The sequence below is a fragment of the Belonocnema kinseyi genome, chromosome 5 (genome assembly GCF_010883055.1).
Source record: "Belonocnema kinseyi isolate 2016_QV_RU_SX_M_011 chromosome 5, B_treatae_v1, whole genome shotgun sequence".
Classification (NCBI taxonomy): domain Eukaryota; kingdom Metazoa; phylum Arthropoda; class Insecta; order Hymenoptera; family Cynipidae; genus Belonocnema; species Belonocnema kinseyi.
In genome coordinates this window covers 11309876-11327154 of record NC_046661.1, presented here as the reverse complement: position 1 = coordinate 11327154, position 17279 = coordinate 11309876, and the positions used below count along the sequence as shown (strand labels likewise).

The 17279-nt window shown below is 37.6% G+C and overlaps 1 protein-coding gene across 1 annotated transcript in view; it reads right to left on the bottom strand.

Annotated features, from left to right (window-relative positions):
• LOC117172487 (cysteine--tRNA ligase, cytoplasmic) overlaps positions 1-17279 on the bottom strand; it is a 172487-nt gene that overhangs the window by 65278 nt on the left and 89930 nt on the right. Inside the window, exons 6-8 of the mRNA XM_033360476.1 lie at positions 15546-15690; positions 14647-14855; positions 10124-10492 (exon numbers count right to left, since the gene is read on the bottom strand). Coding sequence (XP_033216367.1) covers positions 10124-10492; positions 14647-14855; positions 15546-15690 — 723 coding nt within the window. The remainder of the gene's footprint in view (positions 1-10123; positions 10493-14646; positions 14856-15545; positions 15691-17279) is intronic.

The window sequence follows — 17279 nt, the reverse complement described above, 5'->3', positions numbered from 1 at the left end:
AGGCATCATTTGAAGGATCAAGCTCGACGAAAATGGTTCACATTAGTGAATACTAATGCCATCTCTTAGAATTTTCAGGTACTTATCAGACTGCCTAGTATAGATACCCCATAAGGGAGTTGCGACGATTGTACCTGGAATATTCTGTCAAACTAATCGTCCTTATCTTCGGCACTCTTGGAGGTGCTAAGCTTTCACTGGTTAGTAGACTGAAAAGCATCCCTGCGTGTGAACAATATGCTAAAACACTTGCGGGGAAAATGCAGAAGGCGGTTGTCCTTGGGTCGCTCCGTGCTCTTAGGGTGCACGAGACATTTGCCGGATCGTCGTATTGATTCCGTTACAGACTGTAGCCACCTATCTCACGATCGTGAGACGTGGTTGTGGCAGAAATTTTACTGCGATTTCGCTGGGATCGGGTGCAGTTTTTCAGATTAACACCCGCTCCCGGCGAAATCCTGCGGTTGTCCGAATAAGGTTACAATGATTAATAGTCAGTCGCGTACAATTGTCCAGGGATGGCCCCGTAGGAATAACCTCTAAGCGGCGGCGTAACAACCATGCCGAATGCTGATGCTGAATGGCAACTGGGTGAGGTGTCTTAAACGGTAACTCTGGGATACCGGGCGACCATCAAAATCAGCAGCCTAGTCAGCATTCTTTCGTGGTGGAGGAGAGGTGCTTCGCGTTTATGTATAGAAAAAGAGCGGGAGAAAAGGGAAATTAATAATAAAAATACTAAAACAACCAAAAAATGGGTCTGCAAACAGTGCCGATCACCCTAGAATTGGGGGTGCTGAAAATAATTTTGATAGAAACACGACGACGAACCGGCGAAACGCCCATATTGAGTAGGCGAATCAACTCAAGGATGACTTGCTAAACCTTTACGATGCCAAGATTATTCCTGTGCTAGGAGGCTTTATGGAGCGTATGCAACCTATATGGTGCCAGAAAAACCCAGAACTTCAGCACGTTTCGCATCAGTGATTGCGGAATCAAAGTGCCTACCTCTGGAAAACTGGATATGTGCGCGGAGCGCTCCCCCAACCGATACTTGAAGCTACAGACCAAGATGAGGAAGCGACATTTAGACCATCCGCGGAAAGCAGATACCTTCTAAAAGATGATAGCGATTTCACAGCAGCAGAAACATCGACATGCTGTTTCTTTCTAAGATCCAAAATCTGACTGAAATAAATGGCTCCCTTCGTGAGGATATCGCGGAGGAGTCCAGCCTCCAGGTCATCAGTTGTTCAGTTTATGGTACTGCGAGCACTTTGACTGATTCAAATCGAAGTTCAAAATTGACGATGGATCAAAAGACAAAAAAAGCTTGTATCAATTGAACAAGTTTAGATAGACCAGACAGAATGCGTCCCGTGTTCAGTTTGTGATTAACTACATACTATATGGTAAACCGTTCACGGAAAGGATACGAAAGTTCGTCCAAGAACTGAGGATCTTCAATCACACACTGAACAAGTCAAAGCTGCTCACAAGCAAGCAGCATATTGTTGACAAAATACGGGTGTTATCTGACGCATGCACAAATATACAGAAGAAGGAGAGATGGATAAGGGTATCTGCGACTAACATGCTTGCTTTCCCGGGTTTACTTTACTCGTTTGGGGTGATTTAATAAGGGAAGAACAAGCTTACGACCCCCGATATCACCACACGTTAGATCATGCATTTGCATAAGAGCTTACATATCAATTCGTCCCTTACACGATTATACATCTCAGAACGTCACGGCGAACTCGGAATTCTGAATCTCCAATATTTTTATAACCGAATACTTCTAAGTGCATCTTACAAAGTTGCAACTGGCAGATATCCTATCCCAAAAATTTTCAGAAAAAATGAGATGATTGACTGAAGAGCGTCCCTTTACAAAGACTTAGACCTGGCGGCTGAGAACCTTGCCTTGAACTTTAACATCAGTAGTGAGAAAAGTGCATTACTCCTTTTACATGCTGCGCTTATAAATACCGAAGTAAAGAAAGCAGTGTTTGAAAAATTCCGCCAAGAGCTAATCGATAAGAAAATGCACGGAAACTTTCACAGAAATGTAAAAAAAAAAACAGTTTTTGCCGAAGGAGCAAACTTTTGCTTTCCTTAAATTATCAGGACCTAATTCAGGTACAGAGGGTTTCATTTTCGCATGTTAGGACGGTGTTATTTCCTCCTTATTATAAAGTGATCGCATTTTATGTCAAGAAGTCTCCAGCGATAGATGGAGAGAGTGTCATGCACACCCTGATTACCTACACCACATACTATCCGGGTGCCCCTTCCACGCAGGAACGACGAATCTTTACAGACGGCCCTAAGAGATCTTTATTAACATATTTGTCCCTCTTAGGGTCTTAGCCATGAACCTGCCCTGCTGAACGCTCTGAAACAAGTAGAGTCAATTTTCCGAAGGGGGGAAATTTGCCGGAACTTTATTTTCGGAAAAGGGAGCTACAGCGACTGTACCCACAAAGTATTTGGTTTAAGTAATTGTCCTTGCGATTGGTGCTCTCGCAGGTGCGAAACTATCAATGGTTCGTAACCTTGAAGACATACCCGCGTGCCAAAAATAAGGATTTCATAGGGTTCCCACAAGTTTCGACAATTTTCTATAAGTTTTTAGGAATGACAATAAATTGCATAACTTTCCATAACCGTCTATGAACTTCATCAAACCTTAATAAGTTTCAACTGATTAAAGAACTGTCACAGTCAGTGATGGACTCAATACGACAAGCGAAACGAAGCGAGACAAAAACGACCACCTTCTGCATTTACCCCGCAAGTGTTTTAGCATTTCGTTGACACCCAGGAACGCTTTTCAGGATATTAACCAGTGAAATCTTGGCACCTCCAATAACACCAATGATCAGGACGACTAGCTTAAGAGAATTTTCCGCGTATAATCGTCGCAACTCCATTATAAGGCCTTTATGTCTCTCCTTCTTTCATTCCCCTTAGTTGATATAGTCTTATCGATTTGTGCCGAACATGATTCGTTTCTTGAAATCCAGGAGAACTATATCAGACCTCGAGTGTGCGACAGAAACAAAAGGGTCATCCACTAATTTTGATTTATATTGGAAAAAGCAAAATGTGTACACATTTAAAATTCCTATTTCTGTCGCGCCCATTCCGTTATCTTCTTCGTCCATTAAACCAACCCAAACGAGTAGATTATAACCGGGAAGGCAAGCATGTTAGTCACAGATGCCTTGTTTAACGCCGAAATATGGATTGCTCGTCTTTACGGAGTGCAATAAAACAATTGAACTTTGAAGTTAAACCTTCTGCCCAACATCCTTATAAAATAAATTTTTTCAAATAAACGAACCAATGCAAACTTACCAATAACTTACCAATGCAAACTTTCTTGCCAGAACCGAGAAGGATATTATTATTATACACATAATATTTAAAAAAATGATTATTATTGTAATATATTATATTATTACATTACATATCCCTTTAAGCAACGAAAACAGGATAATCGAAGATTTTCGTGCGTATTGGAACTAGATTGGGTAAAAATATTACATGGAACTATTCACCCTTGTATATGTAGTATGTATTTGGCGAAACCCCGAGTCGTTTAAAGCACCTTAATTTACCACTTGAAAACCCCATCATTCATACATACATCAGAAGCTTGTGCGGAAGGCGGATAGTTCAGATATACTCTGATACTGACTTCTCGTCAATAATGCAAAACTGTCTACAGATATGACACCAACTAAGATGTTTGTTTAATACATGTTTACTTTCATCTAAATTACTCTTTTTAACTCGCTTAACGCCCGGTGAAGCGGATATAAAGTTCTATAAGAACCCGCCCGCTAAGTAGGGATGTACAGTTGTCTCCAACCTGAAATCCACCACATCGCGCTTACTTCGCATGTAATGTAAGTTACGTCTTAAGGTATTTTGGGCCAAAATGGATTATTTTGGAAGGTATTGTAAAAAATCTGAAAATTGAATATGTTTTTCTTTAAAAGGCCTAAGGCGATGTTGAAATAAAAAATAAATAACGTCATAGTTCTCTACGCCGTGATAGTAAACAATTTATTTTTACGCTTCTTTAACAAAAATCAAGCAGCAAAAAAAATATTATTTTTCAAACACCTAACTCTAAAATTGGACTTTTAGAGCATTTAAATAATGTGTAAATTTGTACACTTTGGCACAGTGTGTACAGAATTAGGTACATACTTTACACACAGTGCCTACAGATTGCGCATGTACATTTTTGAAATAAGTGATTTTAAGCACCAGCAGATTGCGTAAAGTTATTCCAGAAGTACGTTAAACGTGAATCTATCAGAATTCATTCAGGCCAGATCTAGAATTAATTTTAGGGCGCTGTTCAAAGGAAAAAAAGAGAGGGCCAGAGAGATGTTTAACAATGTTTAAATAAATGCTAGGAATCATCTAGGGGAAAAACTTAAAAACTGTTAAGTATACATGCCCGAAAATGTTTTTATGTTTATTCAGAAATTATCTATTCGGTACCAATGCCAATGCTCAGCTTGACGAATACGCAAGAGTGCTCGGAAACCGTATTATGCCATCTAGATTTTTGGTCGCTGAATCCAAACGTAGAAGCAACATCTTTCTCATTTTTCAAGTTTTTAAGGCAACTGAGCTACTGGATCTAATAAGGGCACATACAATTATTTCTTTGAGGGCGGAAAGACCCATGGAGGGCTTTAAAAACATTTCCGAATTTTAATTTTTAAGGCAATATCTAGATGGGAAATTTCATCGTGCGTCTTTTTTCCGACTGATAGAGAAAGAAGAATTAGAAAACTTATACTATATGCAATTCAAAAACCGTTTTTGGGGTCGATCGCCCCTATTGCCCACGGTGGACGAGAATGGCCGTGCGAGAAAGTTGTTAATTACAATACAAAGAAGTTTCCTGGAAAATGTTAGCCCAATTGAATGTATGTTTAAGATATTATTAATGTCACAATTCGCTGACGGGCTACAGCGAGTCATAGCTGTGAATCTTAATACATTTCACAGGCACCAAAAATAAAAACTAATTAAGTAATCAAATAATGTCAAAGTATTATAAATAAATAATATTGCATTACGTAAAACGATTGTTTAATATCATATTCTATAACAATGGAATAATTCGGTCTTTGAGATAAACGAAAAGGATAAACAAAAGAATAACGAAACATAAACATCAAATAGCTTAGATTTATCGAATTCTTAATTTCGGGAATTTTTCAATGCCTCAAATTCGCGGAGTTGATAGAAATAGATGTTAAAAAGTGCAAAAAAGCTTGAAAATTGAATGAATTTGGTTTCCAGCTTGTGATTCTACGAACTGTCAGAGATGATGTGCTTTTGTTTAGTTTGATCAAAAATAGAACAATTTTATTGTACAGAATATAAAATAGATTAATTATTTTACATAATGCAGTATTATTTATTCGTAATACTTTGATATCACCTGATTACTTTATTGTTTTCTACCTTTGGGGCCGGTGAACTGTATTAAGAATCACAGATGAAACTCTCGCTAAAATCCGAGCGCGAGACTCCTAGTCGCCATCGAATTGATAGATTAATAATCTCTTAAATGTAAATTCGATTGAGCTAAAATATTCCGATATGCGCCGAGCATTAGAAAAAAAATTCATTTAATGCGTTTTTATACCTCTCTTTCTCTGTCAGATGAAGGACATTGCGAAGCGCATTTTCTGAAATTTTGATTTGAAATTTTCAAAAACTAATTGGCAGAGCACAGGTTGAATTGAAAACCAATTAAAATTTTTTTTCTCAAAAAAGTCCGTTTTTTTTACTTTAATTAAAAAACTGAATAAATTACAACGTTTCATCTGGAGAAATAAGATGCTCTGTGAAAGGACCCCGCACTAAATGTATGGGAAAATGGCTTTCGGTGGATTTAGCTGAAACTTTGTAATTTTTAAGGTTAGAAGTGCCAAGTGAAATGTCCGTAAAAAATCCAAAAAAATGGACAGTTTTAGCGCTATGCGGCGCCAAACGCTCAATATCAGTGAATAAAACGAATTACAACAAATTTTGTTACAAAAGCGATGTCAACATAGAAATCATGGTTCAGATCGTGGCCTGTCATATTTTCGCCTACATCGTTGACTCATATAGCGCGATACTCAAAACGATCAAACGCTAAGCGCCCAAGATTTTAACTTGACTAATTAATCACTTCTTTAGAGGCAGAAATGGTACCCAAAGTAACATTAGTAACTAGTGCGCACATACCGATAATAACATTCTACCCTTCGCAAGAGGGTTGAACGCTAAGCGCTCAAGATCAGCGAATAAAACCAATCCTAGTAACTTAAGCGACAAAAACGATGTCACTCTAAGAATCACGCATCAGAAAGTAGTCAGTAATATGTTTAGCCAAACCAATGAGTTATATTGCGCGCTTCTTGAAACGATCAAACGCTAAGCGCCCCAGATTTGAACGTGACTAAGTAATTACTTTTTTAAAGACAGAAATGGTATCCAAAGTAACATTAGTAACTAGTGCGCACAGCGATAATAACAGTGTACCCTTCGCCAGAAAGCCGAACGCTAAGCGCCCATGATCAGCGAATAGAACCAATCCTAGTAGCTAGCGGTACAAGCGATATCTGTATACGAAACACGCATCAAGAAGTGGTCAGTAACATGTTTAGCCAAACCAATGACAATATGAGTCAAGTTAAAATCTTGGGCGCTTAGCATTTGATCGTTTTGAGAAGCGCGCTATATGAGTCAACGGTGTAGGCGAAAATATGACAGACCACGATTTGAACCGTGATTTCTATGTTGACATCGCTTTTGTAACAAAATCTGTTGTAATTCGATTTATTTACTGATCTTGAGCGCTTAGCGTCGCATAGCGCTAAAACTGTCCATTTTTTTGGATTTTTTAACGGATATTTCATCCGGCACTTATAACCTTAAAAATTACAAAGTTTCAGCTAAATCCACCGAAAGCCATTTTCCCATACATTTAGTGCGGGGTCCTTTCACATGTAGATATAGCCTTCAAAAATTAAACGTTGAAAATGTTTTTGAAAACCTCAAAGGGTCTTCCTACTTCTAGCGAAATAATTGTATGTGTCCTCCTCATTCGTTCCAGTATTTGAACTGAGATCAAAAGAGCAAACGAATAGCGCATTTGCTAATTTTTTAAAGAATTATAGTAGTCGGAACCGATAAGTACTAGAGACTCTGAAAATAGCTTACAGTATATCCTGCAGCAAGTACAGAAAGTAAGCAGTTTTACTTGAATGTGAAGTTTGTAGTCTGTCTGGTCTGCGATATCAGGTCCCCGAGTTTTTTAAAGTGATATTGTGCAGAACTGAAGCTATTAGGTGTTATTGAAATCAACTATTTTTAGCCTATGTCAATTTTTGCAAAAAAACGCAAGAAAGCATAGGCACGATAAAAATTGATTTTTATTACTTGTTTTTGACATTTTTCCACGTTCGTTTTTAAAATTAATTAAATTATGATAACAGAAATAAAACTTCTTTTCTACATTTTTCAATAAAAAAACACACAAAAGTTTTGGAACAAGATTTGTTTGGAAAATTCAATCAAAAGAATAAAAATCTTTAGAGATCAACTGGGATTGAAGATATTAACCGAATTTTTACCGTCTTTCTTTAATTCCATCGTGATAATCTAGTGAAGGCAATGCAGCCTATTAAAATTCGATCCCTTGAGGTAAACAACCGTCCACACGACCTTTCTATTCTTAAATGATTGAAGCCGGCTGAGAACAATGTGAATTTTGTAAAATATGATTAAATCAAATTTGAATCGGTTGCAAACGACGCTAGAATTATTTTACATTATAATATGTAATAAAGTCAAACCGGCTGCTACTAAAAATATCTCTTAAAAATAGAACGGGCCTTGAACAAGGAAAGTGCCTCTATATAAAAGGATTCTCCATTATAGATTATTTTCCAAACAACGCCACTCTCACATAATGTATTGTTGTTCTTCGCACAATTGTACAGCTGCTCGTTTAAAGCTACTCAAGTCTTAGTTTTAAATTACCGCATACGTTCCCTTTATACCTGTGACTAGGGAAGCATTCTGCCCGCCCGGTACGTGTCGAATACAAAAGGACCGTAATAGACTTGCAGTACCGTTTATGTGGTGAAATCAGTCAATTAGACGACAGAAACAGCAGGGTAAACTTATCTGTCTACACCTTTTGTTATTACTTTTTTGGAACTAATGAAATGCAACTTTTCGTATTTTAATAGGTAAACTTGTAATTCTAATTTACTTTCGAAGGGTGACATTCGCTTCCAAGACAGAAGCTTGTTCAGCCAAAAACAGTCAGACAACAAAACACCAGGGCTCACCATTTTCAGCAGGTGTGGACTGCTACGATGAGTGTAAGACTGCCAACAAGTTTCAGTGTCATTTTTTCATCGGCTTCTAATAACTGTGCGAAGGATTAACGGCAAATTACGCCTGGCCATCGTTCACACCGGAGGGACTCAATTTTTTGTACTCGAATTCACAATATATTTTATTTCGAATTTCACATTAAATTTTAATTTCTAAAATGAATCAATTTTTTCAACCAATGAAACCTTCAATTGAAGTTTTAAAAAGGAAAGAAGGTAAACAAAATTGAATAAAAATTCATACAGAATAAAAAAAAACGACGGTCACCGAAACCCCTTTCCTTATTTTCTTCTTGCCTTCATTTTGTATAAACTTTAAACAAATATTAAAAAGTATTAACCTAAGTTTCGGAAAATCAAACACAAAGTAATTTTAACTGGGAAATCCAAGCAAATTCTAATTTTATTATCAGGAATACAAAAAATGTATTCGCGCAGAATTCTTATATTTAAAATGAAAAATCAAAACTCAAATCTTAAAACAAAGCTCTACAAATTATAAATAATTTTTTTTCAACATAGAAATACTTTTTTATGTTCAAAATGTACTTCCAAAAAAATGGAGAAGATCAGATCGTTAAAAATGGCGAGTTGCCGAACTCGTTGTTGCAATCCATCATTAGAAACGATCTGATATTCTCAATTGATTTGAAAGTAAATTTTGAACATTAAAAAGTTTTTCTATGCTGAAAAAAATTATTATTAATTTCCAAAGCTTCGAGATTTTTTTCATTTTCCGGTCTCATAAAAATACATTTTCTCCTATATAAAAATACAATACCAAATTTGAAAAAACTGTAAACATTAGACATACTATGCTGTTTAAAAAGTAAAAATAACATTTACGACTTTTTGGTCCAAAAAAGTGGTCACTGGAATCTATCCCTCGAATTTGAATTACAAATTTTATTTTTGCTTCAATCCAATTACCATCTTCTATTTAAATTTTAATTGCGTTTTTATAGTTAAAGCAAACTCATAGACTTCAGGTTATAGAATTGTACAGTACTGTACAACACATTTTGAACAAATAATATTTTTACTGTTCTTAATTATTAAAAAATTGAATTAAAATATACTAATTGCTCAAGTCTTAGAAATTTCAAGTATTATATAACCTTTATTTTTTTTATCAATTTATAACGACTCATTTCTTACAAAATAATAATGGAACACATACTCACAGTATAACCTATTTCAATACATATTAATTTAAAAAAATTGAAATATATAATCTATAAATATGATTATATATATTTTAAATTATGTGAACGATATGAATATTAATAAATAAAACGTTGATATTTATTTTTATATCATATTTTATTTTTGTTGACGATCATTTATTCCAGTCGAACGACACAATTTATAAAGGCCTGTTTGACCTAATCTCTAGACTGTCACTGGCAGTCAAATACTACCTTCTGGTGAGCCCTGTTCTACACAAATGGAAGCTGGGATGAAAATATTTTTTTTTCAAGTTCTACCTTTAGTTTACATATGAGTGTTGCACTTGACTATAATATGCCAGTAAAATAATAAGTGTAGTTATTGTTACTACAACTGGCAACTTTAGTATATCGCTTCATTTCGATCTAAAAAAATTTGCGATTTTCGACCCATCGTACGTACTACTACCCGTAATAAATTTAAGGAAAATTATTTTAAAATACATAAAAGCTTACGTTGTCGTCGAACTTGGAGTACTTATAAGACTCTTTCCTAAATAATTCTGACGGCGGTACTTTCCTCAGAGCTTCTTTAACAGCCGCAGCCGCAACTTCTTTCGCCTTTTTCTTATTTTTCTCTGACACTTTTTCCGCTTCGAGACGCTTTTTTGCCTCTTTCTCTCGCTTAAGATCTTCCTTATCGACGAGTTTCACGCTACAAAAATCACCGTCCTCTAGACGAACACCAAAATTGGGCAAAACTTCGTCTCGAATCCTGTCACACTCTTCCAATATATCCGCTGCTTTGGCTAATCTCGCATGGTCGCGAACTTTGCTGCGGAAATCAGCCAAAACATTCAAGTAGGGCATTATCATCTTCTCCATCTACGAGAAAAAGTAGATTTTAATCTGACGTGTGGAAAATATTTAATGTTAGTATGGAATGTAATTGAATCACAGTATATATTTTTTAATTATATACTTGAACTAATGCCATAAAAATAACGTGAATTGATGTTAAACATAGTATTTGATCTACAATAATATTGAATATTGTCATAATCAGGATAAATAAGAGGTCGTAGGAATCCCTAAATTTAGGATGAATGTAACGCTTATTGAAGAAATAAGATACAAAAAGAATTAAAACTTGTCTTTAAAATCCAAACTAAAACTTCGACAAAGCATGTTTCTTGAATTCAAACAAAAAAATTATTTTAAGAAATAAAAATGACTAAATTTGAACAAGCCAAATTTTATCAAAATTTTGCCGATTTTGTTAAGCTGACAAATTTGTAAGAACTTGATAAAAAATAACTTATAACATTAAATGTTTACATGTGGGTGGCGGTACTAATAACGTGTAAGGTTTGGGTGCAGTAGGTGCTGTATGGAGAAGTCCCCGTCACCGAGGGACAAGCAGGGAGAGAGAGCTACAGAGGGTTAGTGAGACTAATGGTAGTGACGTAGACGGGGAAGGATCATTCCATACACCACCGTCAATAGCAAAGACTGGTCCGGGGTCGAGCCGCGTCAGTAGAAAGGGGAAAAAGCTGCACTGGGAGAACGAAGCAAGTGTGAAAGCCCGCAAAGCAGAGTCTAGCGCAAATGAGAGGGAACATCGCTTGACACAGAAGCGGAAGAGAGATAGTAGACAGAGCGTGGAGAAAATCCCGGTAAAGAGTATTTCAAGAGAAGCAGTGGAGCACGTAGGTCACCACCAGAAAAAATGGAAGGGCGTTCTGAAAAAAGGCACTGGGGATGCTAACAGGGGAGATTAGAGGATTAAGAGAAGACGTGATGGGAAGGAACTAAACCGCAGATGGACGGTATCAGGGAGGACATGAGGATTAGAGACGCTAAATGGGGAAAGAAAATCAAAGAGCTGAGGGAAAGTAAAAGTGTTAGAAAGAGTAGCGGTGTCGGTAATGAAGGAATAAGAAGTAGAAGTTGAGCAGGTGTTAGAGGACATTAGGGTGCGGAAGAGAAAGCATGAAGGAAATGGAGGTGAGAATAAAGAGAAAAGAGAAGGCAGAAAGAACAAATAATATTGTGGTAAAAGGGTTGAAGCTAAGGAGCGGAAAAGGCAGAGAAGGCGTGGAAGAGATTTTACAAAGCATAGGGACACGGGCAAGGTAGGTAAAGTTCGGCTGCAGGGGAAAAGAGCTAGGATGGAGAGTAGTGAGAAGTGAAAGGTAGTGCAGTGGGACTTGCTTCGTACGAAGTAGAGAGGTGAAGATAAAGTATGGAGGCGGAGTAGTGACGGTGCCGTGCTGGACCGGAGCAGGGATAAGAAATTAATGGAAGAGAATAGAGACATGGCAAACAGGGGTGGGGGGTACAGCTACAAGCTCCAGGAGGCGAAGGAGAAAGAAGTTCATGATGCAAAGGGGGAGGGTTGCAAATGAGGACAGTAAAGATAGGAGGGATGATGTGCAAGTTTGTGACAGTATACAATAGGGGCGCGATGGAAATGATTAAGAAACGGTTAGAAGACTTACTATGCGAAAGGGAGGAGAGTATGGGAGTACTAGAACAGAACGCTGATGAAAAAATGGGAAAGGAAGGGGGCCTTTACAGGGAGAGAGAGGGTTTTGAAAGGAGATCGAAGGTTAAGGTAATAAATAAAGAGTGAGAGTTCTAAGGGAATGCGTGGAGGATAGAGGCTGGGCGGTGGCGAATGGTCTAGCAACAGGGGAAGAAAAGGGAGAATACACGTATGTGAGTAAGTAGGGAAAATCGGTGATAGAATATGTGGTCATAAATATGCAAGGTTTGGAGACAGAGAAATTCGCAGTGAAAGGGAGGGTAGGATCAGACCAGCAGCCAGTAAGTTTGTGGATAAAAAGGAAGGGTGGAAGAAGGCAAGGTGGGGAAGAAGGATCGTTAGGTGAGAAGGTGACATGGACGAGGGAGGCGATAAAGAAAAATCAGAAGCAGTTGGAAAAAGCAAGCTTTGAAGGGAAGATGGTGTAAGAGATATGGGAGTATCTGAAACAGAAAGTGAAAGGGCGTATGTAAAAGAAAGTGTTCAGGAAGAAGAAGAAAGGAATGCTAAGGCTGTGGTGGGATAAGGAATGAAAAAATATGAACAGAAAGGTAAAAAGGAAGTACCAAAAGTGGAAAGAAGGAACCGCTAAAAGCCAGGAGTACGTAGAAATGAGAAAGGAGTTTAAGTTATGTGTAAGATGAAAGAGCAGGAAAAGGAAAAATATTTGGAGGAGTTGAGAAGTGTTAAGGCAAAAGGGACGTGTGGAAGAAACTAATAGGTTAAGAAACGTAGCGTAGAGATGAGTGAGAAGACGGGGAGTGAGAAATGGAGGGAATTTACAACAACAAAAAATAATTTCAGAGCTTAGATTTCCGGAGAGAGATTAGGGGATTAGAAAAACGATAGAGATATATGGGGAGGAGCTAAATGATAAGAAAATAGAAAAGCAGATTAGAAAGTTAAAAAGGTCTGAAGCAACAGGGCTGGAAGGGGTTAGAGAACGAAGCATGCCTGTTTAGCACACGAAAGGTAAGGGAAAGGTTAAAGGAGGTAGTGGAAAAAGTATGTAGGGTGGCTTTGATCGTACCACTGTACAAAAAAGTGGATAGGGAGTAACAGGAAAATTATAGAAGGATTACGCTAATAAATACGGCGTACGTACTCTACGCGATGGTGTTGGCAGATAGGCGTATGGAGTTCAGGAAAGAAGGTGGTTGTTCGCAGGTGATTTTGGAAGGAGAATAAAATTGTTTTTGATTGGCTAGTGATGAGAGTCTTATTTTTTTAAGCAAAGATATGGGGATAAAAGGAAAGTGAAGAGGTAAATATGATACAGGAAACGTATGTGAAGTGCACATTAGGGTTGGCAAGAAATACGCCTAACTATATTGTCAGGAGGGAGACAGGGAGAACGATTTTAGGGATTATAAGGATTTGAGCGTGTAAATATGCGGAGAAATTTTTGAGAGAGGAAGGCAGTAGGCTGGTTATGAAGCGTTGCTGCGAGAAGAAGAACATGAGTAGGGGTGAGAAGATGGAGGTTGAAAGGGAAAGGTATTTTACAAAAAATGCACTACAGATGGATGAAGTGAGAAGAATGCACGAGGAAGGAAGGTATATTAGATGGTCAATAACAAAGGAATGGAGGGAGAGAAGGCAGAAGAGGAGAGAATAAGAGATCCTAATAACAGTGGTTATTTGATGCTTGTATTGTATTTGATGTTTGTACTGTACTTTTATGTTTGTTCTGTCGTACAATCATCAAATAAACACTGCTAGTAAGCCTCTAAAATAATATTCTATCTAATTAACCAGTCTAATCGAAACTCTGTTTCTATAACAATGTTTCCAAAAAGCGAATTTAACAACTGGTCTTAAAATAATAACATCTATGAAAAATAATTTCGTTCGAAATTAAGGAAATACAAGTTCTAAAATTTTCACTGTTGTAGCTGCTGTGGTGCAATTGGTAGCGCCCCTCACATGTAATGAGGAGGTTGTTGTTTCAAACCCAGCCCGCGATGAATTTTTTAGAACTTGTTTTTCTCGCGTTTTCAATTAATTTCGCATAATAAAAATTGACTATGATATAGTAGTTCTTCTACTTATTAACCGTACAATACAGAGATCTCTGTCGTACAAACATCAAATAACCACTGGTATTAGGATTCTAAAATAATATTCTACTTAATTAACCAGTCTAACCGAAACTCTGTTTCAAAAACTTGGATATGTATTAAGTATTAGCCGTGGAGGCCGAGTTTGCCAATGCGCGGCAAAGAGAGAAAGTTGGACCGTGAGTGCAAGTAGGGTCATGCGTGCGAGGCGAAGCGAGAAAGGCCAGGCTATAAACGCGAGCGGTATTAGAGATAAGATATGTATGAATGTTAATTTTTAAAAATTAGTTGTAAGAAAGTTCTGTCAAAAACGGAAGTGTAAGCAAGTCAATTTTTTAAGGCCAGCAGACCGAAAAATAAACGTTTATTTATCTATGTTTGCGAACAAGAAAACAATTTGTAATACGTTGTGGACTCGAACAAAAACTTACGTTCAAATTAACTGTTTCGCTATTGACTGGGAATCCGATGTCGTTATGTGAATCAGAAATGGCTCCAAAAATGGTAAAAATTTTCGTTAAATAAACAGCGACATCTCGAAGTAAAAGCGTGTTGGGATTCTCAATGTCCTTCATGTATATGTTGCAATATGCAACGAGATCTCTGATCGTTTCCAAGACCGTCCTCGTATCGATGTTGTCTGTAGAGACGAAAGGAGAATAAAAATACTTCAGGATTTCATAATCACATGGTTTTAATAAGGACTATGATCGAAGCAGTTCCGGTATTTTAATATTAAAAAATTCAAATTTATAATAATAGAAAAAAACGTGAAAGCAGAAAAAACACACGTTTTCCTGAATGTTACAATATATTGTTTTGGAATAATTAGATATAACTGGACCCCCAGAAACTCAAAAATGCAATTTTCACAAAGGGCACGTGTGCGTGTTTCACATTTTACGTGTCAATTGACCTACTGATGAGCCTTCGATGACCTTTCATGATCAATCAATAGCGATTTATAAAGTTATAAAGACGGTTTAGTTTGTTTATATGGGAAAACTTTTTCAAATATTTGTAAAATAAGACTGCTATAAGTTAAACAGTTTCACGCTACAACGAAACATATTGACTGATTGTCTTTCTGAATTTCTGACGATGAGATTTTCGGAGTGAAAGGAACATAATCTTAAAAAGTATTAAAAGCGTCCTTTTTATTATTTTTTTTTAGTGAAAACCCTCCCTCTATAAACAAGAAAATTTATTTGATGCCTACAAGGAATAAAAACACTTATAAAATTAACACAAATATGTCGCCTATCTTGAACTGTAACAGTTCTTGGCAGTGCGCGTTTTTTCGGAGTGGTAAGGAGTAATGGAAGCTTACCACAGAGTGCAATGTGGACGCCATCTTTTGCTGTGGTAAATTTCTTGCTAAGTTCTAATTCCGCATTGTTCCATTTACTGAAGGTGCTTACAATAGAAGCTGAGCCGATGTTTCTGATTCTGCACTTAACATTCAGGAAAAATTCCTAGGGAAAAAAGATAATTTTTACTTTAAATAGTTTGAACAAGAAACGCGACAGATAAAATGTGGCACATAGTAAATAAGCAGAATTCTTTCAAAATACTTATTTTTCTTCTCAACCTGCGTCCGCACATGAAGAAATACATATAGGACGTAAATTTCCCGTCGTCGCCCGTGCAATTACGTACGATTCATAAGTCAACAAGATATTTTAAGGTTCGGTCCCCCTTAAGTTTTCCAATATACTCAAACATCCTTTAAAAATTATTGAGAATAACATTTTACACACACACACACACACACATATATATATATATAATTAAAAATTTGTCGTAAGGACAACCGCAGGATTTCGCCGGGAGCGGGTGCTATTCTGAAAAATTGCACCCGCTTCCAGCGAAATCGCGGTAAAATTTCAGCCGCAACCACGTCTCACGACGGTGAGATAGGTGGTTTCAGTCTGTAACGGAATCAATACGACGATCCAGCAAAAGCATCGTGCATCCTTAGAATACGGAGCGACACAAGGACTACCGCCTTATGCATTTTTCCCGCAAGTATTTTAGCATTTTGTTGACACGCAGGGATGATTTTTAGGCCATTATCGAGTGACAGTTTGGCACCTCCAAGAGTGCCGATAATAAGGACGATTAGTTTAACAGAATATTCCGGGTAGAATCGTTGCAAGTCCCTTATAAGATCTCGATACCTCTCTTTCTTTTCATTCTCCTTGGCTATGATGTTTTTGTCAGCTGGTGCCGAAAATTCGATAACAAACATGTTTCGCATCTCGAAGTCAAGAAGAACCATGTCAGGCCTCGTGTGAGCAACAGAAACAATTGTCGAGAATATAAAGTTCCAGTATATGCGGCACTTCACATTCTCGACAATTGACTCGATTTCCCTAGGAGCATTTAGAGGAGCGATATTAAGGTTTTAGCGCCGCATTGTGCCTTTGAATGTAGGTCGTTCCCGCGTGAGTTATAAAATTAGATAGTATGTGAGCTAAATGCTCGGGGTCTGCATGGCACGTCCTGCAGCTATCATCAGGAATGTCTTGGCTCATAATATGGCGACGGTATGTTAAGGTGGAAATGACACCGTCTTGGCATGCCAAAATGAAACCATCTGTACCAGACTTCAATCCGGGCGATTTAAGGAAAGCTAACGTTAGCTCACAAGACATTGACTGCTCCTTCACATCTCTATGTGCTGTACCCAAAATAATTCTGTTGTGAAGACATTCAAGACTCAATATTCCGCGACCACCTTGACGGTGCGAGATGTACAGTCGCGGAACGGAAGACTTAAGATGCATGCTTTTGTTCATGTGCATAACCTTTCTTGTCCCAATACCAAGGAATCTGAGCTAGTTCTTCGTCCACGGAACTACTCCAACTGAATAGAGTACTACCGGGAAAGCAAGCATGTTCGTTGCAGATACTTTGTTCCTCGCCGACAGTTCGGAAGACCAAATTTGCCGGATGAGAAGTTTGTATCTGCTTCGAAGAGTATCCTTCATAGATGTCACATCCTGAATGCGGCTCTGTGGCACGCCCAGGTATGTATAAGTCTCTCCAGCGCAAAGGTGTC